This window comes from Lampris incognitus, chromosome 2 (genome assembly GCF_029633865.1).
Source record: "Lampris incognitus isolate fLamInc1 chromosome 2, fLamInc1.hap2, whole genome shotgun sequence".
In the NCBI taxonomy this organism is placed as follows: Eukaryota; Metazoa; Chordata; class Actinopteri; order Lampriformes; family Lampridae; genus Lampris; species Lampris incognitus.
The window spans coordinates 32869519-32896794 of NC_079212.1; the positions used below are offsets into that span (position 1 = coordinate 32869519).

Consider the following 27276-nt stretch of genomic DNA (forward strand, 5'->3'; position numbering starts at 1 on the left):
ACACCATTCCCTTTCCTATCACGTCACCCTGTACTATAAACAGATAAGATGGATGATTACTCACTTTTTATTAGGCATCAGCCTAAAAAAAAAAAGAGTCAGAAAATAATGTTATGATGATGCTGACTACATGCTACCTGGTCACACCAATGAGTAATGGTTTTTTTTGGGGGGGGGGGTTCTCCCCAATTGTACCTCACCAATTACCCTATTTCCTGAGCCGTTCTGGTTGCTGCTCCACCCCCTCTGCTGATCCGGGGAGGGCTGCAGACTGCCACATGCCTCGTCCGACACATGTGGAGTCGCCAGCCGCTTCTTTTCACCCGACAGTGAGTAGTTTCGCCAGGGGGACGTAGCGCATGGGAAGATCACGCTATTCCCCCATTCCTTCTTCCCCCCCAAGCAGGCACCCTGATCGACCAGAGGAGGCACTAGTGCAGTGACCAGGACACATACCCATATCCAGCTTCCCACCCGCAGACACAACCAATTGTGTCTGTAGGGATGCCCAACCAAGCCGGAGATAACACGGGGATTCAAACCGGTGAGCCCTGTGTTGGTAGGCAACGGAATAGACCGCTATGCAACCCGGATGCCCCGATGAGTAATGTTTTACTCATGCTGTGACTCTATCCATTCAGTTTTGCTGTCACCACATCCAGAGTTTTCTTACCAATCCAAATTAAATTCCATACATCCACTATCTGGTAGTTTTATATGATAAGCCAGCAGTTAAATGATATTGCTTGGGATTGCCCAAGCATCTCACTGCAAAAATCAAATTTCACTCTTAAGTCAATAGACAAAGATGCTCATAGGGATTTAAGAGCAGTGCTTAACGAAAGTTTAGTGACTGTGACCTCTGTTACCTTGTAAATATTTCTGAAAGAAAGGCCATTGCAGTTGGATGATGTTTTGAAGGAAACAAAAAAAATCTATATATTTTTTTTTATTTCCTGACCTGGTAAAGAAATAGCATTATAGTTAAGTGTATATGAATATATAGGTACGTATTTATTTCAAGTGAAAAGATTGGTGTTATGTGTTGCCTTGTTTTCTCTAGAATGCATTTTGTTTTAAAATAACACTGCAGTTTGTCAGTGACTGACAAATGGGTTTTGATAATGGATGGATGTGAGCCTGTGAACAGCTGCTGTCCCTTTTCTAACAAGCTACTTTATGGAAAGGGGGGGATCTGTGCACCTGCTTTGCTGGTCACCAGCCTTCACCCACCTCTGCCAACCGATAATAGCATCTTCAGGTTAGCGTTTGAGGAACCTTTAGTTTGAAGCCAACATCTCATAAGGAGGAGGCAAGTATGCTTGAACTCGCTGTTTTTGACCCCCCCCCCCCCACACACACACACACACACACACACAACCCGAGTACTGTCAGGGCAACAGCATTCAATGTTCTGCACAACCAAAGGGCTCCTTCAAATAAGACCAAAACAAGGCATCACTTCCTGTGTCTACACACTAATACTTCCTTCTCAGGAAGTTTCTTGGTATACTCCATATCCTGTCTGCGATAATGATGTGACAAATAGGGAACCTGAACTCGACAAGCGGACTTTGTCGGTGCGAGACAGGAGACACTGTTTACTGTTTGTTGTTGAAGGTCTATGTGACTTGGCTTCCATCGTTAGATCTGGAATATTCTGCCTATTCATATGTACAGAGATATTATTGCTCCATATAAACAGTTTATTTCAAATATGACCTTCCCCAGGAAATAAGCCGATATCTGGATGTGTCTTCGCACACTAATTCACGTGTCACTAAAATATCACACCTGACTTTGGTGGCCAACAAAGCTAATTAATACAATTGAAGTATGCATTTTTGTAACTGAAATGTAAATAGCCTCAGTAACCTGTATGGAGGGTACCGCACCAGCTATGAATCCAGATGCACTGTTTCAGTATGCATCAGGGAACTGTGCGAGAAAGGATGAATTCATGAGAGCAAAACAAGATTGGATTTTAAAAAGGGAAATTTTTTTCTGTTTAACCGCAACCAAAATGATTTATATTAATTCTTTTAGTAATTCAGAGCATGTTACACCGACGATGTAACTACACATTTCTAGTCCCGCTAAGACACACATACAGATTAGAATTCATTTCACCTCTGGGGTCAAAGTACGTTTTTTTTTTTTTTGTAGTTTTTCTAAACGAACATGAATACAAAGTGATGGGAGACAAAAGAGACTGTTATGACTGCTGCTGTTACAGCTGGAAAGAATATTTACAGGTTCTGAACTAGCCATTGATCGTCATGATTGATTGGTTTGATTTTTGTTCAAATTCGATAATGGCCTATTTTGCCAAACATAAATGATACATCAGATGTTGGATAGAGATCCAGTTTCTTTATCAACTTCCTACAGACCTAATGACTGATGAGTGTTTTGAAATGACACGGTAGTCCAGAATTTGTCTCAACCTCAATGGTTTCAAGGTTTTTCATGCTGAAGCTCCAAACCAGGTCGACTAAGATCTCCCTACATTGGAAGAGCTTTGCTTTTATCTCTTTAACATTTGTGTGCATCTTTTATGGCACCGTAGCGTGTCACAAGTGTGGCGGTGAAGTCTTGAGAGGAAAACGGTCTTTTCTTGCGCTGGACATCACATGTATGGAAACACACTGTAGAAGTTTATCTGTCTGTTCACTATCATAGCAAAAACACGACGACTGAAAAGGAGAGAAGCTTTGTTTTACTCTATGTGCAATTCACAGCTTTATTTTTTTGTACTGTACCAGTTTTACAGATATTGAGGTAAGATATGTCAACGACAATATTGTATAAAATTTGTACAGAATTTGTGAATGAAAAATGTTTGTGATGAACGAACTTGAACATTGTCTGCTTTCTATCCATTTGTTGTTTCAATAACTAAAGAAAAAAAATGAGCTCACTCTACTTTGTAGCATAACTATTAGTACCTTTTAGATTTTTGTACCGATGGAAAAAGAAAACAACCCTGTTTTGTACATTTCAACTGTCATGAATATTTGCCTGGATTTACAATGAAACTGCTGATTTTTTTTCTTTCTTTTTTGTAATGATCTCTACCAAATAAATTCACAGAGGATAAGATCGAGTGTTCACGTTAAATCTTAACGTGATCCATACAGGAGAAAAAAAAGAGCAAACGTTGTGAATTTCCGCTGTAATTTCCCCTTTTTGATCCAAGTACGACCGCTGTCTGACATCAGTACACAGATAACCTCGACACCACAGCAAAGCTCTTCATCTGAAGATGGAAACTCCATAACTAACAGTGCATGCAATATGAATGATTACTGCAATAATACTGCAACCGATATAAAATGTTTATAGTGCAGCGTTATCTTGAAGACCTCACTTCATCTCCCACACACAGACTGCAGACTTAGTTTGGCCAGTAGGCCTTATGAGGACGTGTCGCTGGTCCTGCAGGAAATATACCGACTAGCTTTGTGTTCATACTGGTCATAAGAAATAACATTCAAATCAATACCTCATGTAAGGCTGCGCGGTGAACTTCACGTTTCTTCATTCTGGCTGAATCAAATCCACTGATACATGACAAAATCAACACCTAATGGGCAACCTGTGTAATTCATATGATCATACATTATAAAAGAGGATTAAGATTACTGTCATTTTACAGACTACTTAAAAGTATTATCATTAATTTTGTCAAACAATTATAAAAAAAAATTCATTCGTAAACATGTCCGTTTAGGAAAACGTATTAAATTTCATAGCAAAAATGCAGGTATGCATCCTTCCATCTAAGTGACTGTTTTTAGAATTATAATTATTATAATTACATAACTGATATACCAAGTTATTGACTGTACTTTTGGCACACTGACTGTCAGGTCAAGTAAAAAAGTAGGACACAAAATAAAGGAATACTCCTAAGGTGCATATGCCAATACTGCCATACAAAAGCTGATGTCATGATGAAGACTCAATCCAAATCACTCCTCCAGCTTACCGCTCACCCCGTCTAATTCTCATAAAGGATTTGTTTTGACTCGCTTGTACTGAACAGATTGTACCCTCAGCCAAATCACATGACATCTCAAAGAATAGTTAATTATGGCTATTGTGTGTGTTTTTATTTTGGACCAGAAGTGGCGCTGGCAACGACAGGATAAATGCTCCCTTCAACACCAGTTCCAGTGAAAAACATTATCTATAATATCCTTTTATACAACTAGACGCTGACTATTTTGTGTCGTTTCCTCAAGGCATTTGACTAGTGATGGACAACAAGAAAGCATCTGAGGAGGACAGCTTCCACTGTATAAAGTCCAAGAATAACAACGTTTTCCTCTATTCATCCTCCAACTTGCCTGTGACCCTTCTGAAGTACTTGTTTTGACTCGCTTATCATACACAGATCATAATGTCAAGCAAAGGACATGACATCTCTAGCAAAAATCAAGGCTATTGTGTGTGTGTGTTTCGTTTTAATATACAGTTTATGCCTGTTCATGTTGAGACTGACGTAAATTTGCCTCAAAAAGATTGGTCACCCAGTCAAGCAGTTGTGCCTTGGCAGACGGACATTTCTCACCTCTCAGACAGCAAATTATACTGTGATTCAGGAGTTTCACCTTAATGGCGTGTCAGTGTAGCGGGCAAACTGTAGACTGAAAGTCTGGAGACACGCCTAAGATAACCACATCCTTGTCATGCAGGACACTCACAGTTGGACATGGATTAGTCTTAACTGCATTTTGCGAGAAACATACTTATGTCGGGCAAACTGATGCTAAATCATTAATAAATTCATTAGCATTCATTAATTATTCATTAATTAGTTCATTAGCGTTTATCGTGGACCACATCAAAGACAGATGCAACTTTGCATCATGCGCAATGACAGAATAAATGCTCCCTTCCAACACCCGAGGAGATAATCCAGTTCCAGTGACAAAATGGCTACAATATCCTTTTACACGACAAGACACTGAATATCGTGTGTGGTTTAAACCATTCTAATGCCAGTTTTCCTAAACTAACATGTTGAACTATTAAATTGACTAACTGGATTATTTCATTAAGCTGTATATTTTATGTCTACAGCTAATCAGTTTTACAAATGGAAGCCCTTGATCGAATAATTCGGGGAGGACTCGTTCAGGACCTTCAAATACTGTCAAGCTCCTAAGGGAAGGGAAGGATCACCCACTGTTATGTATTGTAAACACACAATAGCAATGTTAAATAATAGGGGGGACCTTTACAATTAATACATACTAGGACTAAGCACTGTCATAACGCTGATCATTTCATCGATTAAAAATAACTGTATATTTCTATTAGGTTTCAAACATCATTATTCACAGAAACCTTTGAGATGAACTTGCCTGGCTGCTGTCAAGACACAACAGCACTGCACCACTAAATCCCCACAGGCATTCATGACTTTCACAGCCAATTCATTCAGTTTCTCACGTTCTCCTTTTCTGTGGTTGATATGAGAATAAAATCAGCACTGTAATAGCAATGTTGCGCATAAACACACAAAGAAGTGGTCCAACACACCTAGTGCACTTTGTTCGACTTTAACAATAACATCAGAAGGCAGGTAAAGTAGTGTTTCCCCTATATATATTTTTTCCTTAAATGTATTGTGAGGAGTTACGTGTGATAATTTGTGCAAAAACAGAAGGGATGCCAATTTTTAACTCATTCCTTCATAAAATGGCTTCCTTCCAGGGCATGCCCCACCCCCCTCATCTCTGCGTCTCGAGCGTCGCTGGACGGTACACTGGTACCCCTCGGTCAACGAGCGTGGGACGACCTCTGATGATGTCAGCGGCCTTCTCTGCCATCATGATGGTTGGTGCGTTGAGGTTACCGCTGACAACGCTGGGCATAATGGAGGCGTCAACAACCCGGAGCCGTTCGACACCCAGGACACAGGTGCTCGAGTTGACGACCGCCATTGGGTCAGAGGAAGAGCCCATCTTACAGGTGCAGGAGGGGTGGTAAGCGCTGTCGGCCTTCCGACGGACAAAGGCGTCAATCTCTGCGTCTGACTGGACCCCTGGACCGGGCTGGACCTCAGGACCGCGGAACGGGTCGAAGGCCTTCTGAGCAAATATCTCTCTGGAGAGTTTGACACACTCTCTAAACTCCCACACATCGATATCTGAGAGAATAGAAGAAGATGAAAATGTAAAAAAAAAACAACAACATGAGAATAACGTGCGTTTCAATGAAAGGCCTGTTTTCTTTCCTAATCAGTTGAAATCTGCTGGGACTGGAATATATATATATATGTATGACCCAGGCTCACTGATTACATTTTTCTACCATAATCAAAATAAAAAAATAAAATATATGTCATCAAAATAAACACCTAAAAACAAAAAAAAAAAGTTGGAGAGTCATTGAAAGTCACACAGTGGATCTTACCAGAGGAGAGGTAGTTTGGCTGGAGAATGGGGTGATCGAGAGGGTTGGCACTCTTGAGCTTCATCCAACCAACACTGGTGCTTCTCATTGGTCCAACGTGAACCTACGACAAAGTATTGTCATCTGTCATTGGTCCAAGATGGACATAAAACGCTCTCATTAGTCGTGTGTGTGTGTGTGTGTGTGTGTGTGTGTGTGTGTGTGTGTGTGTGTGTGTGTGTGTGTGTGTGTGTGTGTGTGTGTGTGTGTGTGTGTGTGTGTGTGTACATACACACAGGGTGTTGTGATGCGTCTAGTGCAGCAGTGTGTAGTTGGAGGGAAGGTGCATGTGTTCTTCCAACCCGCTTGTGTCCCTCCTGCCCTTAGCTTGCTGCCGCTGGCTAGCCTTTGTGGCGAATAGGGTAGCATCCTAGCGTGTAACCCTTCCCTTGCCAGTACATAGCCTCTCCTTCACCAAGACTCCTGCCAGGCCTCCCCGTGGCCACACGTGGTAACTGGGGTCTTGCGGCCCCAGGCTAACTTGGCAGGGGATCTCGGAGCAGCAGTGGGCCCCAGAGATATGGTGTGCAGGCCCACCCTGGTGGACATGCCCTGGCACCTATCAACCACTGCCCCGCTGCCTTGTGGGTGAGTCTGGGAAGACATAAGGCTAAGGGAGCTTACCCCAACATAAAAGCAAGCTGTGGCGGCACGCTTCGAGGCGGTTTCCGAAAAACTGGATTTCCGGCAGCCCCCTGCAGTTGTGTGGAGGTGCCGGTCGTCTAGGGATCCCCCTTGCCATCGGAACTATCTCTACAATCAAGTCATGTGGCGTTGGGAGAAGCGCACCCCCCATGCCACTTTAAAAACCATCTCTGCGCAGGTATCTTCTGCTATCTGAGTCCTCAAAGGACCCACAAATAGAAGAAGATGGTCATCATCGGGCACGATGGACAACCAGCAAGCAAGCAAGCAAGCAAGTGTGTGTAGCAAGGTTTTTTTTTCGGAACCGTCAAGCGCTGTCTCTGCTCCTTACCCTGTTGAGCAGTTTTGAGACCGCACAGAAAATTTGGGATATTCAACAAAGAACATACCAGCGCCCATGCAGAAGGACTTCCTAAAATGCCTCATTGCAAAGACAGAGAAATTCACAAGAACGGTAAGATGGAGAGCTTTCTTCTCTCTTAATCCGGCTAATTCACCTGAAGAAAAGCTAACGTATGGATTCAAATCGTCTAAATCACCGCCGACCATCCCGGAACTGAAACCCTTTGAGGAGGGTATGCTCAGAATCATTCAGAACATTACATGTAAATACCCAAACAAAGCTTTCCAGAAGAAACTCAATAAACACACAAGATTGATAAAAGAAGATGACAAGCTCTTCATTGCAGCTGACAAAACTTCTAATTTTTATAAACTAGGGCCCGATCACTATAACAGTCTTCTACACAGCAACATCACCAAATCAGGAAGGCTGTGAAGTCTGCCTAAAGAGACATCACTTTAAAGGACAAAACAATTGCATCGGATCTGAAATTATACGACCGCATTGACATCACTGCCCAAAAGCAAGCCTTTATGAACCTGAAAGACCACAGACCAAATTTTAAAAACAAACCAACATGTAGGCTTATCAACCCCACCACACCCGAAATAGGTAAGCTAAGCAAAAAAATTATTGCAAATATAAATCGGACGATTCTGAAGAGGGGTTTCTTAAATCAGTGACCAAGTATTGAAATGGTTTAGGGGCACAGATGACAAGAGCAGGCATACGTTCATATGCTTCAATATTTGTGAGTTTTACCTCTCCATAATTAAAGAGCTACTAGACAAAGCTATTATCCCACCAAGACAGAGACATAATAGCCCATGCTAAAGAGCCAATCTTGTATCACAAGGGAATGCCATGGCAAAAGCAAGGTAACAGCAAATTTGACGTGACCATGGGCAGCTTCGACGGGGCAGAGACCTGTGAGCTAGTGGGCTTGCACTTGTTGTCTCAACTACAGGTCCTAGACATTAACGTCAGGCTATATAGAGACGACAGGCTGGCAGTCTGCAACAAAACGGCAAGAGAAGTCGAGAGAATGAAATAGAAAATGTGTAGTATATTCGCAAGCAATGGACTAACAATTTCAATTGAGGCTAACAAAAAAACAGATTGACTTCCTCGACATCTCATTAGACCTTAAAAATGGTACATACAGGCCATAAATGAAGCCCAGTAATACACTGCAATACATTAACAGAGAAAGCAGTCACCCACCCTGTATCTTGAAAAATATCCCAGTAATAAATAATAAACAAGAGACTCTCATGTGTATCATCCAGCGAAGCCATCTTTAATGAAGCAGTCCCCCCATACCAGGAAGCCTTAGAAACATGTGGATATAATCTCAGGCTTAAGTACAGTCCACCGCCAATTAGCAACAGCCAGCAACAACAAAAACCGCAGTAGAAGGCGGAACATCACCTGGTATAATCCTCCCTACAGCAACACTGTGGCCTCTAATATTGGAAAACTATTTTTCAAGCTTTTGGATGAGTGCTTTACCCCAGACCATCAACTAAGAAAATATTCAACAGACACACAGTCAAAGTGAGCTACAGCTGCATGCCAAATGTTCAGCAGATTATTTCATCCCACAACACAAGCATCATGACCAAGGCACAGACCCCCTCACCGCAACCAAACGCCTCCAACTGCAAATGCCATGCTAAGGCATCATGTCCTCTTGAAGGAAAATGCCAGATAGAGGGAGTCATCTACCAGGCATTGGTGACAAGAGAAGATAACTGCATTGCAGAAACTCACATGGGATTAACAGAGGGCCCTTTTAAAATTAGGTTTAACGCTATTCCCCCATTCCCCCTCCCCCTGAACAGGCGCCCCAATCGACCAGAGGAGGCACTAGTGCAGCAACCAGGACACACACCCACATCCGGCTTCCTACTCGCAGACACAGCCAATTGTGTCTGTAGGGACGCCCAACCAAGCCGGAGGTAACACAGGGATTTGAACCAGAGATCCCTGTGTTGGTAGGTAATGGAATAGACAGCCACGCCACAAGGAATCTATTTACGAGGTCTTTTATACCAAATGTTATTATCCTGCCGGATATATAATTCTTTAATTACCTCACAGCACAGTTTCACATGTAAATGATGATGTGTCCTGTGTTTTCCGTTTATGTTTTTGATGTGTTTTGTCTGTTTTTAGCCAGCCTTGTGAAGCAAAATGCAAATATCCACCCTCCATGGGCAATAAAGTTCTTTCGTAGTCTTAGATAAAGATCTGTCCCTTTGTTCTCATCAAACCAGGCACAATACTTAAGCAGAACAAAAGGACACACGCTGCTCACGACTTCAGTGTGAGAATGACAGTGATAGATAAGATAATGCTGGAAATAGTTTTAACTATTTACATACACCCATGGTTCAAGCAGACTTCTGTGGAAAAACAGTGTCTCCCCTTTTCATGGAACCGGTATCCTGATTCCAACGCTACACAAACAATCAGAGGCAACTTCTAAGTGTTCCACGGAAAAGCCCACATGGTTGCACGCGATGTACATTCCGATGTCAAGTGCACCACATGCATCTGTCATTTTTTTGCCTTTTGTGTGGTACACATTTGTATGTGTGTGTGTGTGTGTGTGTGTGTGTTTGCAGTTGTTAAAACATTTGGAAACATGCTTAATAATGTCCTGTTTTTGCAGGCCAGATTACCGGTTTGAAACCTTGTTTGTTAAACATCTGCTGTCATTTAACAGACTCCCCATTTTGATGCAATTTATTTGAGAACAGACCTCCATCCGATTGTATTTTATTTAGTCTACGTACCTACAACCAGATAAGTAGACAGTGACAAAGGTTTTTCCTAAGTATCCTGAAGGAAATTCTTGAGGCCAGCAGAAATTAAACACCCACCCCCCCATGTTGGATATTTTCACTAGTTTCAAGAAAATAAGAGCAGTGGTTAGCGCGGTTGCCTCACAGCAAGAAGGTCCTGGGTTCGAGCCCCGGGGTAGTCCAACCTTGGGGGTCGTCCCGGGTCGTCCTGTGTGGAGTTTCCTCCGGGGGCTCCGGTTTCCTCCCACAGTCCAAAGACATGTAGTTCAGGTGAATCGGCCATACTAAATTGTCCCTAGGTATGAATGTGTGTGTGTGTGTGTGGGCCCTGTGTGATAGTCTGGCAGCCTGTCCCGGGTGTCTCCCTGCCTGCCTCCCAATGACTGCTGGGATAGGCTCCAGCGTCCCCGCCACCCTGAGAGCAGGATAAGCGGTTTGGAAAATCGATGGATGGAAAATAAGACTCACTTAAATGTTATGGTTTTTAAGTTTATCCGTACAACCAAAAAATACACACAAGCCCATCACCAACCAAACACGACATCCCACCCACCCTTGTACACACACGGCCAAACATAGACACACACACACACAAATCCAATACACCTTACACAACTCGACCATCCCCCTTGTAGATCTTTTTAGAGCCTACGTAATGATTACGTCAGGGCGTGAGCTGGAGGCAAAATAAAGCCAGAAGCGCTAACGTTAAATATGAATCACGTCCTCAGGCAAGCGTACATCATCTAGCTAATGTTAGTGAACATGTCTTCATGCTGTGTTTTTGGGTGCCAGAATCAAAGAAGTAATAAACTAAACTTGATGTTTTTTTGCATACCAGCTGCCACTCCCAGTCAAAAAGATCGGAGACAACTGTGTTTAAATGCGATAAGATGAAAGTATTGGACTGAGCAGATCATCAAAAGTGCTCGTGTCTGTAGCGCACACTTCATATCAGGTGAGTAAGGTAACATTAAACTATACTTTTGTCTGTTGTAGGTATGGATATGTGTCTAAAGGTTTGTCATGCCCACCTAACATTAATCAGAAAGTGGGAACTAGGAGGAATAATGTTGGGTGATTTCTCTCCCAACATGAACTCTTCGTCCATCATAAATATACAAGCTGATAAAACTTGCTAGTTGGCAGCTAGCTAGCTAACGGCTTCCCTTAAATGTCTCTGAGGGGAATGTTTTGCCTCCAGCTAAACTAACGGAAAAGGGGTCTATATATACACACACATGCATGGAGCACACACTCTACTACATAGACATAACTCCATCACCCCTTCATCCTCACACACTCGCGCCCGTTAACACACCTGGTAAGCCTCTATTTTGGAGGCAACTCGTCCATGGTCAATGACCTGTGAGGGCAAGAAGTGGAACTGGATGTCAGGGTGTGTGACGCCTGGCCGGCTCCGAATGAACCCTCCGCTCTCCAAGTGGGCAGTCGCTCCGTAGCCTGTGTCATATAATGTAGGATAAGGTCTCCATTATAACAATATTTTTTTATGAAGGTTAGGTTGGGTTGCAGAATGTTGAATCTGAGTTTTTCTTTTGTCAACACAAAATGTGTATAAGTGTGTGGTATACTGCTCCTTGGTGAATGTGTGCTGATATAGGTGGTTTTGCACCCAAAAGGGTCTAAACATTAGAGGGGGTTATCCATTGTTGTTTAGGACTTTATCTTACTACCCTTACTACCTGCCCTCTGACACTAACTGTAATTTAGGCCCATACACTTGATTTGACTTGTATATTAGTATACATTGTGAGTGTGTTCGAGTGATATGTCTAGATGTGTGAGAGCATATATGCCCCCACATTAGCTGGTTCAGTTAATATTAAACATATGTAATGATCTCAGCATGTTTTGATTTTTTTTTTTTTTACTCCGAGTCTATTTGGATACATTATCACAATTAACATGTATTATCTGATTGTCCCCTGCACACTGGCATTTTTTGATTTGAATACAAAAACAAGCACATGCTAGGGAAAAAAGTGGCTAAATGAAGCAATATACTAGACCATAAATTCACAAAAAGACCTTGATCCATTTTAGTCCAAAATAATCAACATGTTGAAAAATAACTGATGGAAACTAACACAATAGAGCCTAACTCACAGAACTTTTCATGCCAGTGCCACTTAAAAACCTACAGAAGAGACATTATGACACAAAAGAGGCACTTGGACAGGGCAGAACATGTCCGTGTATTCAAGTGCATGTGTTACCGGTGAATTGAGTGAGCCACTCCAGTCCTATCTTGACCATATGGAAGGGTTTCTGTGCTTTGTACAGAGTGATGGGCTGAGTACACTGCTGCTGCACATACAGCTCCAAGTGGTCCTGAAGGTTACGGCCAACCCCTGGGAAACCATCGACAGTGAACGAGAGAGAGAGAGAGAGAGAGAGAGAGAAAGAGAGAATGAGTAGACAACAGACCTATAATCAAATCTATACTACACAGTGAGTGCAGTATAGATTGGTGTTGGGAAAAACCCAAAAACAAAGGTGCACACAGGCAAACGTAGATATGCAAACTAGTACATCAGGATCATTTTAGGATCAGCATGGGGTTGAACAATGCTTTGTATGTTCATGCAACTTTGTGTTGGATTGATGCAATTCCTCGGTATGTACCATTCACCATCCGCCATTACAGGTACTTCTCTTAAAAATAACATTATTTATCAAACACACACACACACACACTCACACACCTGGTAAGTGTTGGATGACAGGGATGTCCAGCTTGTTGAGGTCATCAGCATTCCCCACACCAGAAAGCATGAGAAGCTGAGGGGAATTGATGGCTCCACCACTCAATATCACTTCTTTATCTGCAAACACCTGGGGGGACGACAGAAATAATAAGAGACCATAAAATGAATGAGAGCCAATAAACAACATGGAAAAGGAAAGGAAGAATAAATGTTGGTAAAAAAACAAACTCTATGCCAAAATCCACACTCGGAGATCACAGTTGTCTTTTTTAAATTGCCTCCCACCTTCTTTTTCTGTCCTCCCTGTGTATATTCTACACCCATGGCTCGATTCCCATCAAACAGAATCTTAGTGGTCAAACAGTGCACCTCCGTCTTCAGGTTGGATCGACCCAGAACCGGTCTCAAGTAAGCACTGGCTGTACTCCACCTCTTCCCTGAGGGGCAATTGAAGGGATTGAGAAATTGTGAAGAGAATGACAGACATAGAAATAGGTAAAAACAGAGACATAACATTAAGAAGGTACCAGCTGTATGGACTAAAGTCTAAAAACACACTTATCTACGTACACATTGATTTGCAGATTTACAGAACACATTTCATTAGCCAATCTACTTTCAAACCGGCAGCCACGGCTTGAGGCATGATGGCAAGAACAGTTTTGTGTTTCATTCAGTTCAGTGTTTGTAACAATCCCACAATACAAATAATCCGATACAACCAATTTCAGGTAATTAGAAAAAGATGAAAGTTAATTTCTTTTTTAGATTTCAGTTTGTAAGAGCCAAAACAGAAACTAAAGAGAATACCACACAGAACAGAAAACAATGCTTTCACTCACGTTATTTCATGATTATCCACAGTAACATTATTAAGTAAAGTCAACTGTTATAAGTCTGATCAAATGAAAAAGCCAGTTAGAAAATGTAATTGGCCAATATGATTAACAGTAACTCTTAAATGTGTGTATAAATGGAGTTTCATCCCATTCATTCTGTATATCTATGCAGAAGGACATTCCTCATTCTCCTACCTTTGTAAATGGTCATGTCCATCCACCCAAGGCCTTCCTGTTGGTATCCATTCATGTCATCGGTGAAGGGGTACCCTGCCTGTTGGCCTGCCTCTATGAAAGCCTTGTGTAGGGGGTGATTTGTCCTCCCTCTGGACACATGAAGAGGTCCACTTCCCCCTCGGTACCTTGGCAAAGTCAGATTGACAACAATGAAGACTTTCACAAAGATTCAAGGGGTTCGACAGCAAAATGAAAAAGAAGGCTACTGGATATTCATTGATTAATATCAAAACATGTATAATGATTTCATTTTCAGAAATGCCAAAATACTTTGCTAGCTCTTGGGCATGGAGACCAAGCTACGGGGAAGAGAAAGTGGGGAGACCCTACAGCAAGAGACTCAAAATGAGACAAAAAATTAGTAATTCAAATTTCTCTCCGGTGACACAGCAGTGGACCAACTATCTCATAAATGAGTCAGAGTTTGACTACATTTACTATGTGGATTTGGAAAAGGCTTGCAAATGCACTTCACAAAGTAGTCTGTTAAATGGACTGCATTCATATAGCACTTTTTCCAAAGCACTTTAAAATTAATGCCTCACATATTCCACTGAGGATAATAATAATAAATCAATCTTATATAGCGCTTTTCAAGTACTCAAAAGTCGCTTTACAATAAATGGAGTGAAACAAGACGACAGATGAACATAACACAGACATACAGGGGTGGATGGGAAGGGGGGCTACGAGAGCGAGAAGTGGCAGCCACAGACAACACCAGCAGTACTCTCCGACTTGGACAGATATGAAGGGAAAGAAAAACAAACATCATAAATCACATAAATCACATATGCAGGTCAAGCGCTCAGTCCCCAGCCTGCCCCAGACCAGGGTTTTTTTGAGTGGATGGGGGGGGGGCACGAGAAGGCAATGGAGAAAAGGTGTGTCTTGAGATGGGATTGGAAGAGTGAGAGGGATTCTGAGTCTCTAATGATATGGGGAAGTGAGTTCCAGAGCCTGGGAGCTGCTATGGAGAAGGCTCGGTCACCAAAGCCACGGAGGTTGGACCTGGGGGTAGAGAGAAGGGAGGCTGACGTGGATCTGAGGAACCGAGAGGGTTGGTAGGGGGAGAGGAGATCGGTGGGGTATGGGGGAGCCAATTTGTGAAGGGCTTTATAAGTGAGAACCAGGAGTTTGTAATTGATCCGGTGGGAGATGGGTAGCCAGTGGAGGTCTTTTAGGACTGGGGTGATGTGGTGCCAGGATTTGGTGAAAGTTAAAAGTCAGGGGAATGCATTCTGGACCAATTGGAGTCTCTTGATAGAGCTAGCACTGATGCCATATAGGAGTGAGTTGCAGTAATCAAGGCGGGAGGAGATGAAGGCATGGATCAGAATCTCAGCAGCAGGGCGTTTGAGAGAGGATCTTATTTTTGCAATGTTGCGAAGGTGGTAGAAGGAGGATTTGACCATTTGGCGGATATGTGGCTCAAGGGAGAGGGTGGGATCAAGGATCACACCAAGGTTGCGTGCCTGGCAGGAAGGGGAGACAGTAGTGCCGTCGATGGTGAGTGCAAGGTTGTTGATTTGGCTGAGAGTGGACTTGGAGCCAATGAAGAGGAGTTCTGTTTTGTCACTGTTGAGTTTGAGGAGGTTTTGCTGCATCCAGACTTTAACTGCAGACAGACAGGAGTCGATGTGAGAGAGGGGTGGGTTGTGAGGGGATTTGGTGCTGAGGTATATCTGGGTGTCATCAGCATAACAGTGGAAGTCCAAGTTGAAATGGCGGAGAATCTGACCAAGAGGGAGGATGTAGATGATGAAAAGGAGTGGGCCAAGTACAGAACCTTGGGGAACATCTTGTGTGACTGTGGATGGAACAGAGGAGTGGTTGTGAAGTGAGATGAAGTGTGACCTGTTGGAGAGGTAAGACTGGAGCCAGCTGAGTACGGTGCCTTCAATACCGACATCTTTCAATCTGGTGAGCAGGATGTTGTGGCTCACAGTATCGAAGGCTGAACTCAGGTCGAGGAGTATGAGGATCTTAAGGGCTCCAGTATCAGCAGAGATGAGGAGGTCATTAAGTACTTTAAGGAGTGCAGTTTCAGTGCTGTGGAGTGGGCGAAAACCAGACTGGAGGGGTTCAAGTAGGTTGTTGGAGTGTAGGTAGGTTTGGAGATGTGTTGCGACAATGCGTTCCAGGGTTTTAGAGAAGAAGGGGATATTGGAAATTGGCCGGTAGTGGTTGAGGCAGGATGGATCAAGACCAGGTTTCTTGAGAATTAGGGTGACAGCTGCAGTTTTTTCGGAAGAGGGGACAATTCCATGGGACAGTGAGGAATTGAAAAGTTTGGTGAGGTAGGGGCATAGGGCAGGGAGGCCTTTCTTCAGTAGGGGGGTGGGGAGGGGATCAAGGGAGCAGGTTGTGGATTTTGATGAGCTGATGAGTTCAGAGATAGTGGTAGGGGCAACTGGAACAAACCGGGAGAGGTGGCGATCAGGGGGAGGGGTATGGAGGTCAAGAGGAATGGGGAGAAGAGGGGCCAGAGTAGGTGCTGCTGCGTCAGATGCAGGGGACGGTGATTTGTTGATAGCAGCGATTTTGTCTGCAAAAAATTGGAGAAATAAGTTGCATTGTTCAGCGGTAGAGTTGGAGAGGGCATCGGCACAGGGCTTGAGGAGGTTGTTTACAGGTGTGCGGTAGGAATGACGGGTGGGTTTTCAAGATAGAGGTGGAATTACATCAAGGATCAGTTCTGAGCCCTTGTTTGTAATGGTGATAGATCAGGCAGGAGTCTCCGTAGACTTTGATGTTCACGGATAACATTGTGATCTGTAGTGAGAGTAGGGAGCAGGTTGAGGAGAGCCTGAAGAGGTCGAGGTATGCACTAGAGAGAAGATGAATGAAAGTCAGTAGGATCAAGATGGAATACATATGCGTGAACGAGAGGGAGGACAGCAGAATAGTGAGGATGCAAGGAGTAGAGGTGACGAAGGTGGACGAGTTTAAATACGTGGGGTCAACTGTTCAAAGTAATGGAGACTGCGAAAGAGAGATGAAGGGGAAAGAGTGCAGGCAGGGTGACTGGGTGGAGAAGCATGTCAGGAGTGATTTGCGACAGAGGAGTACCAACAAGAGTTAAAGGGAAGGACTACAAGATGGTAGTGAGACCAGCTATGTTGTATGGTTTGGAGACAGTGGCATTGACGAAAAGACAGGAGGTAGAGCTGGAGGTGGCAAGACTGAAGATGCTAAGATTTTCATTGGGAGTGATGAAGGACAGGATTAGGAACAAGTATATTAGAGGGACAGCTCAGGTTGGACTGTTTGGAGAAAAAGTAAGAGAGGCAAGATTGAGATGGTTTGGACATATGCGGAGGAGAGATGCTGGGTACAGGGGCGGAGCGTGGGTCTCAGCACAAAGAGGGCGGAGCTTCTTGATGAGCCCTTGTGATAGTAATTTTAAAATTCAAAAACTGTAAACTAGCAGACATCTCATCTCATCTCATCCTCTTGCTTCTTGCGTTTGAATGAGCCTGATTCATGTTTGTTCTTCTCCATTTTGAAGTTCCCTCAAATTCATTCATAAAACTGTCCAGTTCTGTCAAGTGTAAAAATGCTTACTCACTCCCCCTTCTGGCAGTGTGACGCAGTTATACCTCACAGCCAATCACAGCTGGATCACAGCTCCATCGCATTCATGAATAGTCGTAAAAAAGGCTATAGCCTTTATAGGGGCCATTAATATCTATGTATAGGGGCCCCGTACTGCACTGTATTTTTTATCATTAGCCGACTTTACGAGTGTGTCACTGAATGCGTCGGAGTCCCAAGACCTGGTGTGTTCACGGACGCTCGTAAACTCGGCAACAGAGCTCCAAACGGGGCCCCCCGACCTTGTGGGCCCTGGGGCGACTGCCCCCATGCCCCCGCTCTGGCTCCGCCACAGGCTGGGTATATTGGGAGAAGGATGCTGAATATGGAGCTGCCAGGGAAGAGGAAAAGATGAAGGCCAAAGAGGAGGTTTATGGATGTGGTGAGGGAGGACATGCAGGTGGCTGGCATGATAGAGGAAGATGCAGAAGACAGGAAGAGATGGAAATTACCCACGACTGCCTGCCAACTCACCCTTCAAATGTTATAGTTAAGTTTGCAGATGACACCACAGTCATTGGCCGTATCACCAACAATGACGAGATGGCCTACAGAGATGAGATTGAGCACCTCACATCATGGTGTACTACCAACAATCTTGTCCTTAATGTGCAGAAGACAAAGGAGCTGATTGTGGACTTCAGGAGGTCTAGAAGCTGCAGCCACTCCCTCATACACATCAATGGGGTGGAAGTGGAGCGTGTTTCCAGCTTTAAATTCCTTGGAGTCCACATCAGCGAGGACCTTTCGTGAACATTAAACACCCAGGCCCTTGTGAAAAAGGCCCAACAACGCCTGCATTGAATTGAATTGAATTGAATACACAAACCAAACCAACAATCTAACGACATCCAGAGCATATTCAGATGCCGGTGGATTTTGTGTAGCTGCTGTTAAATATGTTAGGACTTCCAGTTTGCTGATGGAGTAGTCAGAATAGTGAAAGCCCACTACCAGATAAATCACAAATTTCCCACCAAGTAACTCGTTAACTCGATATTTACCAGTGTAAGGGATAGATGAGAGTGAGAAGAATCACCAAAGGCCACAAAAGCAAGGAAAGTATGCCAAAAACACAAGATGAAAGCGCCTCAGTCCTGGCGGTGAAAGTTAGCAACACCGACACAGAGCATGCTAACAAACACAGTGAAGCTGCCAATGTCCAGAGGAGTCTGAGAACGACCACAGGCTCTGGAGACATAATTAGGGCAATAGAGATAAAAACACAACTCAAGGGAGACAATTACTGCCCGAGACAGGATATAAACCACCTGGAATGAGAAATTAACAGCAAACTCGATAACCTTGCGACAGAAATGCAGTCTGCCTGGCCGAGCTGGCAAAGCGTAGACCCAAGTGGAGCAGGTAGAGAGTTAGGCTGAAGAAGCGACCAACATGCTCTGCACCTGCCTGGAACAACAAAGAGCCCTGCAGCAAAAACTAATGGAGTCCCAGTCCAAGAGAAACAACATATGCATCTTCGGAGTGGCAAAGGGAGAGGAGAGAAACTCGGTACTGCAGTTTATTGTGAAACAAACGAGCTGCCATTACCACAGGACCTGGATCTGAAAATACAGCAGGCACATCAATCCCCTGTGCAAAAACACTGCCCCGAAGCCCCACCGAGAGCTATCATTATCAACTTCCAGGAGTTCACAACCAAGGAGATGGTGTTGAGAGAAGCTTGGAAAAAGGGAAAAATCCAACAGGGCAACAGGCTAGGTGGGAAAGAATATACAGACCAAAAGGGAGAGAACACCATTTTAGAAGATACACTGAAAATATGGAATGAGATTGTTAGAAAATACAAATTGGAAGGAGACAGCCAACTGCTGATTTGGCCTTCTCAGACCCCCAGGTTCAAACCTGGAGAGATAAACAACATATAAATATAATTTTTTTAATCCTCTCCCTTTTTCTCCCCAATTGTATCCAGCCAATTACACCACTCTTCCAAGCTGTCGCAGTCGCCGCTCGCTCCACCCCCTCTTGCTGATCCGGGAAGGGCTGCAGACTACCACATGCCTCCTCTGATACATGTGGAGTCCCCAGCCGCTTCTTGTCACCTGACAGTGAAAAGTTTCACCAGGGGAACGTAGCACGTGGGAGGATCACGCTATTCCTCCCAGTTCCCCCTCCCCCCTGAACAGGCGCCCCGACTGACCAGAGGAGGCGCTAGTGCAGCGACCAGGACACATACCCACATCTGGCTTCCCACCAGCAGACATGGCCAACTGTGTCTGTAGGGACGCCCGGTCAAGCCAGAGGTAACACGGGGATTTAAAGTGGCGATCCCCGTGTTGGTAGGCAACGTAATAGACTGCTACGCTACCCGGACGCCATAGACAACAAATTTTTAAGGTGGAGAGAAAAAAGCATAACAGCGGTATGTACACTCTTATGGGGAAAAACTCAAAGGAGAATTTAATTTAGGAAAAGGGGACCTGTTCAGATATTTATAGCTAAGACATTTCTGTGACACAGAAATTAAAAAGGAATCTCTGCAGAAGGTAATGAGGTGATTGAAGTGCTGACAGGTGCATACAAACAAACCCCCTCAAAGATTGTTTCTAAATTGTACAGTAGTTTACAAAAACAAAATGGGACAAATTCACTATATGTTAAACTGAAATGGGAATTAGAACTGAACATTAAACTGTCGAAGAGTGATTGGCATCCCATGTGTAGAATGCAACACACTTCCACTAGCTCTAAAAGGTGGAGGGAATTCAGGTGGAAGAACTTACTTTGCTTTTTTATTACACCCCACATTAAAATTAAACAATTGGGTAAACAGCAGCAATGGTGGAGACAGTGTGGACAGGCGAATGTCAATCGCTCTCATATCTTCTGGTCATGTATCAAAACACAATCATTCTGTGACAGGGTTATTCAGACTCTTGAGGAGATTTTAGGCTATAAGATCCCCAGGGACCCCCGGATTGTGTACCTGGGGTTGATACCCAGCAACATAATTCAAAAGAAGGACATCTATCTTTTCAAAATCCTGATACTTGCATGCAAAAAGGCCATCACAAGCAGCTGGTTGAAATGTGACCCTCCAGGATTGCAGGCACAGGCTACAGACACAAATACCAACGTAGACAGAATTTGATCCTATATACAGCTGAACATAAGCTATGCACTATCACAACCAGGGTTAGCTGTTCTATCCAAGCCCCTGTTGGATAACAGTGTCTGCCAAAAATGTATTATGTTCTTTACCTGTCCTCTCCTTGTTCATGGCACTGGGCCTTCCTAAAGTAAGGAAGGCAGTGTTCATAATCCCAGCCCTCGGCTCCCTCTCTTTGCCAGCGGTTGTAGTCTTCGCCGTGACCGCGGATGTACACCATAGCATTGAGCGAAGAAGACCCGCCCCAAAGACGACCCCTTGGCCAGTACATAACCCTGTTGTCCATGTGGGCCTGAGGTAAGGTGTGGTAGTACCAGTTGTATCTGAGGAAAAATGGAACAAAATATCAGTCTCCAGTGTGACATAACTTTCTAGAACTGTTTTGTGTCTGTCCTTAATCGTCAATGAAACAATAGATGTGACAAGTAGAAAGAACCTACAGCATTAGCTGAGAGCTGTATTTGAATCTGTACCATTGAGTTTGTCAGCTAAGCAACCTGAACTACCAGGATGCCCAGGAAGCCTGCTTTCTTTAACCAGGTCTCAGAGCTCCAAGTAATCAAGAGCCCCTGCACGACTCACAATAAACATGTTGGGAGTAACAATATCTCTTCATTACATTGGGCTCTAGATTGAGACTAGATTGTGACTTTGTTGGCAGAAGAACTTGACACTTAATACCACTGTACCATCTAAACTGGTGTTAAAGCTTATGGACCTTGGTCTTTGTAATTCCATCTGTAAGTGGTTATATGACTTTCTGACAGGCAGACTTCAGAAAAGTGAAAGCAGGTACCAGCTACCCATCTACCATAGTTCTCAACACAGGCGCACCACAGGATTGTTGCCTTAGTCCCTTACTCCACAGTCTGTTCAGACATGACTGTTTTGCCAAATATCATAACAGCATAGCGAAATTCGCAGATGACACCACAGTGATTGGATGTACTATACATTACAACAATGAAGATGCCCCCACAAAGGAGGTGAGGGGCTTATCCATATGGTGTCAAGATAACCTCTCCCTAAATGTTGAGAAAACAAAAGGAGATAAATGTTGATTTTAGGGAGTCCAAAACAGTGCAGACACCAGTTTACATCAATGGTGTCCTTGTTGAAATTGTGAAGAACTTAATATTTTTATGCAATCAGATCTCAGACTCCCTCTCCTGGTCTCTAAATACCAGTTGTCATTAAAAAGGCACAACAGAGACTATACATTCTGAGATGTCTTAAAAAATACAGAATGTCCACAAAAACCCTGGTCAATTTCTATCAGACTACCATAGAGTGCATCCTTACTGTAAGCATACTGGTGTGGTTTGGCAACTTGACTAAACAGGACCACAAACAACTGAGAAGGATAGTAAATATTACAAATATAGTAGTATTGCTATAATCCGACATGTTTACATATGTATCTGCGATACCAATGTTCATTAACATGCACTGTCCCTATTCAAATAAAAACAAACAAACAAATAAATAAATAAATAAATAAAAATGGCATCAAGTCATAGAAACAGCACTGCCACAACTTCAGGACATTTACACCACCCATTGCAGAAAGAAGGCCCTAAGTATCATGGAGGACACCAGCCACCCAGCACATGGTCTTTTCTCACGCTTTCCCTCAGGACAAAGCTTACAGAGCATCAGAGCTCGGACAAGCCACCTCAAACACAGTTTTTACCCCCAGGCGTTCAGAATAATTAACAGTAGGCGCCTTACATAACTTTCAGTGATTTATTATTTTGTGGGATTTCTGATTCTTATTTATTGTTTTTGTTATTGTTTATTATTTCCCTGTGATGGCCTGGAGGCCTGTCCAGGATGTCTCCCCACCTGCCGCCCAATGACTGCTGGGATAGGCTCCAGCATCCCCGCGACCCTGAGAGCAGGATAAGCAGTTTGGATAATGGACGGATTATTATTTCCTTATAAAGAGCTGAGAGAGCCAGGGCATATGCATTTCATTGCATTGGAAGGTGCATGGTACTTTAAGTGTAAAGTGAAACTTGAAACTTGAACATTTTTGTTAAGGTGATTAAGATTTGAAGTGGTGGGGGCAGGAAGTACTCAGGAAAGCTATGGTAGAACAAGTACGTATATTGGAAGGTAACTAACCAGACTTGCCTACTTTCACATCTTTGCAGAGGTTTCAGCACATGTATCTACAGCCAATGCAACCAAAAAATTAACAGAGCAAAAGACTGGGTAATAAAATTGAACTTTGCATTACTCAGACTCTGAAGCTCTACAGTAACACAAGAACATACAATCAGATTTCAACTGTAAAAACAATCAAGACTAATCTAAAGAAAGTTAAAAAACAATAAAACCAACATCATACTTGTCATTACAGAGGTTATAGGTCAACGCAGCTGGCATGTGGATCTTCCATGACAATCGTGAGCTGCCAAGCAACATGTCTTTTGGCCCTGCCTCCAGCAGCAGCACAGACTCATGGGCATCCTCTGTGAGTCGGTTGGCCAGGACACAACCCGCTGACCCCGCTCCAACTATGATGTAACTGTAGGATGGCGTACTGCGATTGGCTGCAGGTGACAATGCAGTGTTCCGACTGGCTGTAGTGGTATTGATGCTTCTCGGCGACTGATGCCTCGTGGAGGAGGAAATGGAGGAATAAGAGGAGAGGCTGCCTGACTTTCTTGATTGAACAATGTGAAATGCTGTCAAACAGGCTGAGAAACACCTGACCTCTGTCGTTATAAGGCCTCCAATTTTGGTCACCCCCATTTGCACACCACTTCTGCCTAGCAGGCCCCCACAATGCATTTTGGTTCCTGGAAGCCTGTCGTCATCCACTAGTCAATTGTGCCTTTGGACATAATCAGAAGAAAATATGAGTGCATGTATACACAAACACAGATAAACACATAAACCACATAACCAAAGAAGGAAAGCAAGAACCAAACGGAAACATGGATATCTCTTAGAAGGATATAACCATTTGGTGTCCAAAAAAGTTTTAGAGTTGAACTACCACAAGCTGCCACTGCATGCATACTGAATATATTCAAATACATTTAATGTTTTAAGAACAACAATTCATAAAAAAGGCACATATATGTCAGGGTCAAAACAATAAAACTATGTGTCTAAATGTTGATCTGTGTAAGCCAAAACTGAGATCCTTCGATGTGGAAACAAGCTTATAGACTGATTCCGAGTCTAAACAGACTTCGTATTGAATGGTTCAGACAATCATACGTATCCATAACATGCTATCTACTGCAACTATGTGCTGTTAAACAGACACAAGTCGAAATCTGCTTGAGTAGCAAAGTAAGATTGCAGTTGCAAAAGTTTGACTTCATGTGTAGCTTTCTAAACACACACGAGATTTAGCACCTTATAAATGAAGAATATTAAGTGTAAGATTGGAAATGTGGTCAAGGGGAGGCAAACGACATGTAGGGAAATGATGGGTCTCTTCTAAAGTGTGCAAATAGAAAATAAAATGCCCCTTTTTTGTCTGTGTGCACAGGCTGTATGATCTAACAAGTTCATAAATTTGCACTTGAATATTGTCCTTGTAAAAATATACTAACAGAAATGTGTAGGCCCATACAAACAAAAACATGAACAAAAACAAATTTACAAAAATATTAACTAGTGTTCAGACTTATGCAACCAAGTTATTGTAAGTTTTGTATCCCCCCCCAAAATGTTTCCGATTTTGTTTCATTTCATGTACGCAAGTACATGAAATGAAATGACAAATTATTCCTGATTCCCGATTGGTTTTTCACTATATTTTTATAGGTTGCAGTTCCACATTAAAGGCAGAAAAAGTTCTGACATGACTTATCTTGGTTTCGTGTTTTTACATCACAAAAACCTACCATTTTAACCAGGGGTGTGTGGACTTTTTATATTCACTGTAAAGGTGATCATTGTTATGGAACAAGAAACAATTCCTATTGTTGCTTATGCAAGGTCGTCCCTCTGTCTTAAAAACACAGTATGTTGATTTCCATCAGGGACATGTGTCATTACTGTAAATGTCATTCATGTTTATTTTACAGGCTTTGTTCAGTGTAGATTAATGGGTTAGTGCTTATTGACTGGAAGAGAACAGTTGAGGCCAGTATCTATAACAGTGGCAAAGAGCCAGATCATTGTGTGCACAGCACTATAAAATAATTATTTTAAGTCACTAGAAGGAAAGCTTTTTTTAGACTTTGTGTTGTCCTTATCTACTGTGTACGTGTGAATGAGTTCATATTTTTGCACCTTTGTTTTTGTTAAATGTTTTTGTTATTTGTATAGGCCTACACATTTCTGTTAACATATTTTTTTGCAAGGACAATATGAAAATGTAAATTTATGAACTTCTTAGATCATACAGCCTACGCACATGGACAAAAAAGGGCATTTTTTCCCACATTTCCAATCTTACTACAGTTCCACTCTTACACTTAAATAGTCATTTAAAAGGTGCTAAGTCTCGTGTGTGTTGAGAAAACTACACACCAAGTCAAACTCTTTGCTACTGCAATCTTACTTGGCTACTCGAGCAGATTTTGATTCTTACGTGTCTGTTTAACAGCACAAAGTCGCAGTAAACAGCCCGTTATGAATATGTATGCCCGTCTGTGTTTAGACTCGGAATCGGTATCAGCTTTATTGACCAAGTTTGTTTCCACATCGAAGGCTCTCGGCTTCGGCTCGTACGGATCAATATTTAGACACACGTCAACAACAGCAAAAGGGCTGGTAGGGCACGCACACACACACACACACACACACACACACACACACACACACACACACACACACACACACACACACACACACACACACACACACACTTACTGTGGCTATAAAATAGATGAAATAGCATTGGGTTTTAATATCCCAAGGCTCTTGGCCAATGGTGATCTATCTGGGCCAGCAACGGGGGGGGGGGGGTATTACGAGTTTCACTTTCAAACGGACAGCAAAGTAAGCCAAAAACAAACATATAAATACATAAATAAATATAAGCCAACAAACATTCAACCTGTTCTGAGTGTCTGTTAATATTGATTAAAAACATTCTGTTTCCCGGGTCGTTGTCACTATGGTATCGGCTGTAAGCAAACCGCTCATCTCATAACCCTCGACGGCGACAGCGGACTAGAAACACGGCCGGGCAGAGAGGAGCGCGTCGGAAGCGGCGCTGTCAATGTGGGGAAAAAGCGTCATCGAAGGAGAAAATCCGTGACGGGGGGAAAAAAGCGCAAATGCCAAGGCGGATCACGTAATAACTGAGCCGTTACTAGAAACTACAGGCGTCGAAGAGCAATACTTACCTCTTATTTAGGGTGGTTGCGGAGATTGTAGACTGGTCAGGGTAGGGGCGTTGACACCTCGAAGGCGGAGTTTTTTTGGGGGGGGGGCTGGTGGGCCGCCCGACAGTTTAAACCATGTCTGGGGGGGACTGGTTCTCATTCAACAAGCGGGTCCGAGTTTGGTAACACCGGTAGAGGTCATACTTCAAAACTGGACTGATTGTTTTCTTTTTTCCTTCCACTTTGTTTTAACGCGTCTGGTTGAACTGTTGCAAGTGTTGATGATGATGCGACTAGTGATAGTAATGGCACTTCTCAGTGTGGGAGTCCCACTGGGAGTACAAGATATTGTAAGTAGTTTGTTTTTTGTTTTTTTGTGTTAATGCTCGGTCATGTATGGGAACTGTTTAAAGAGCTCTGTTTAAATGTTTGTTTTTATCTCTTTGCAGACAGTACACTGTGAATTAGGTAAGTTGGGTTTTGCTTTCATTCATCATATCTTCTTCTTCTTTCGGCTTGTTCCCCGTTTCTCACGGGTCGCCACAGCGGATTTTTGCCCTCCATAGCTACTGTTCAATAAAAAGAAATCCAGAGACCAGTCTGTCTGATCTCAGCATTTTTAGTTTTAATCGTTGGCGTGTTTTAACAAACATTCAGACACGTTTTAACAAACGTACAGCTGTAAGTGCCAGGCAATAGAGAACAACTACAAACAAGAGCAACTGGAGCCAAGTTTCAGAAATAAACCAACACACTTTGTTTATTTTGGCAATACTAGAAGCAACGTGTCTATCTTTGAACCATTATAGAATTCTTAATTAAGCTTTATGTGCTGGGAATGGCAGGACATCATGGTCCTATTTCACCTGTTAACTTTTTTTTCTAAAAGAATGGTCTAAGGAAGAAAACAAAGTACACAATAGAGGAAATAACACAAGACAAGTGAACACATTTTCGTATGGGCTAGCTCAGTCCTTAGAAAGTCTGCTGATGTGATGGTGTATCGTTCACCTTGAGTATGGCACTGATGGTGCTGAAAGTTGGGGGTTTGACTCCCACTGGAGCCACCAGCAAAAAATATGATTCAGGCAATCCAATCTTAAGTGTTTTGTCTCCTCGGAAAGAAAAGCACTGCTGACAAATGAGGGGATTTTGGTGGGAAATGCACAAGTTTG

At 43.1% G+C, this 27276-nt stretch overlaps 1 protein-coding gene across 1 annotated transcript; it reads right to left on the reverse strand.

The window, feature by feature from the left end:
• Nucleotides 1-2434: 2434 nt before the first annotated feature.
• On the reverse strand, nucleotides 2435-26163 carry chdh (choline dehydrogenase). Its single transcript, XM_056273463.1, has 10 exons — nucleotides 26123-26163; nucleotides 23155-23643; nucleotides 20894-21124; nucleotides 14030-14196; nucleotides 13281-13432; nucleotides 12993-13122; nucleotides 12504-12638; nucleotides 11585-11727; nucleotides 6427-6529; nucleotides 2435-6160 (listed from the first exon to the last, which is right to left on the reverse strand). The coding sequence occupies exons 2-10, from the start codon at nucleotides 23598-23600 to the stop codon at nucleotides 5742-5744; spliced, it is 1926 nt and encodes a 641-aa protein (XP_056129438.1). The 5' UTR covers nucleotides 23601-23643; nucleotides 26123-26163; the 3' UTR covers nucleotides 2435-5741.
• Nucleotides 26164-27276: the final 1113 nt, after the last annotated feature.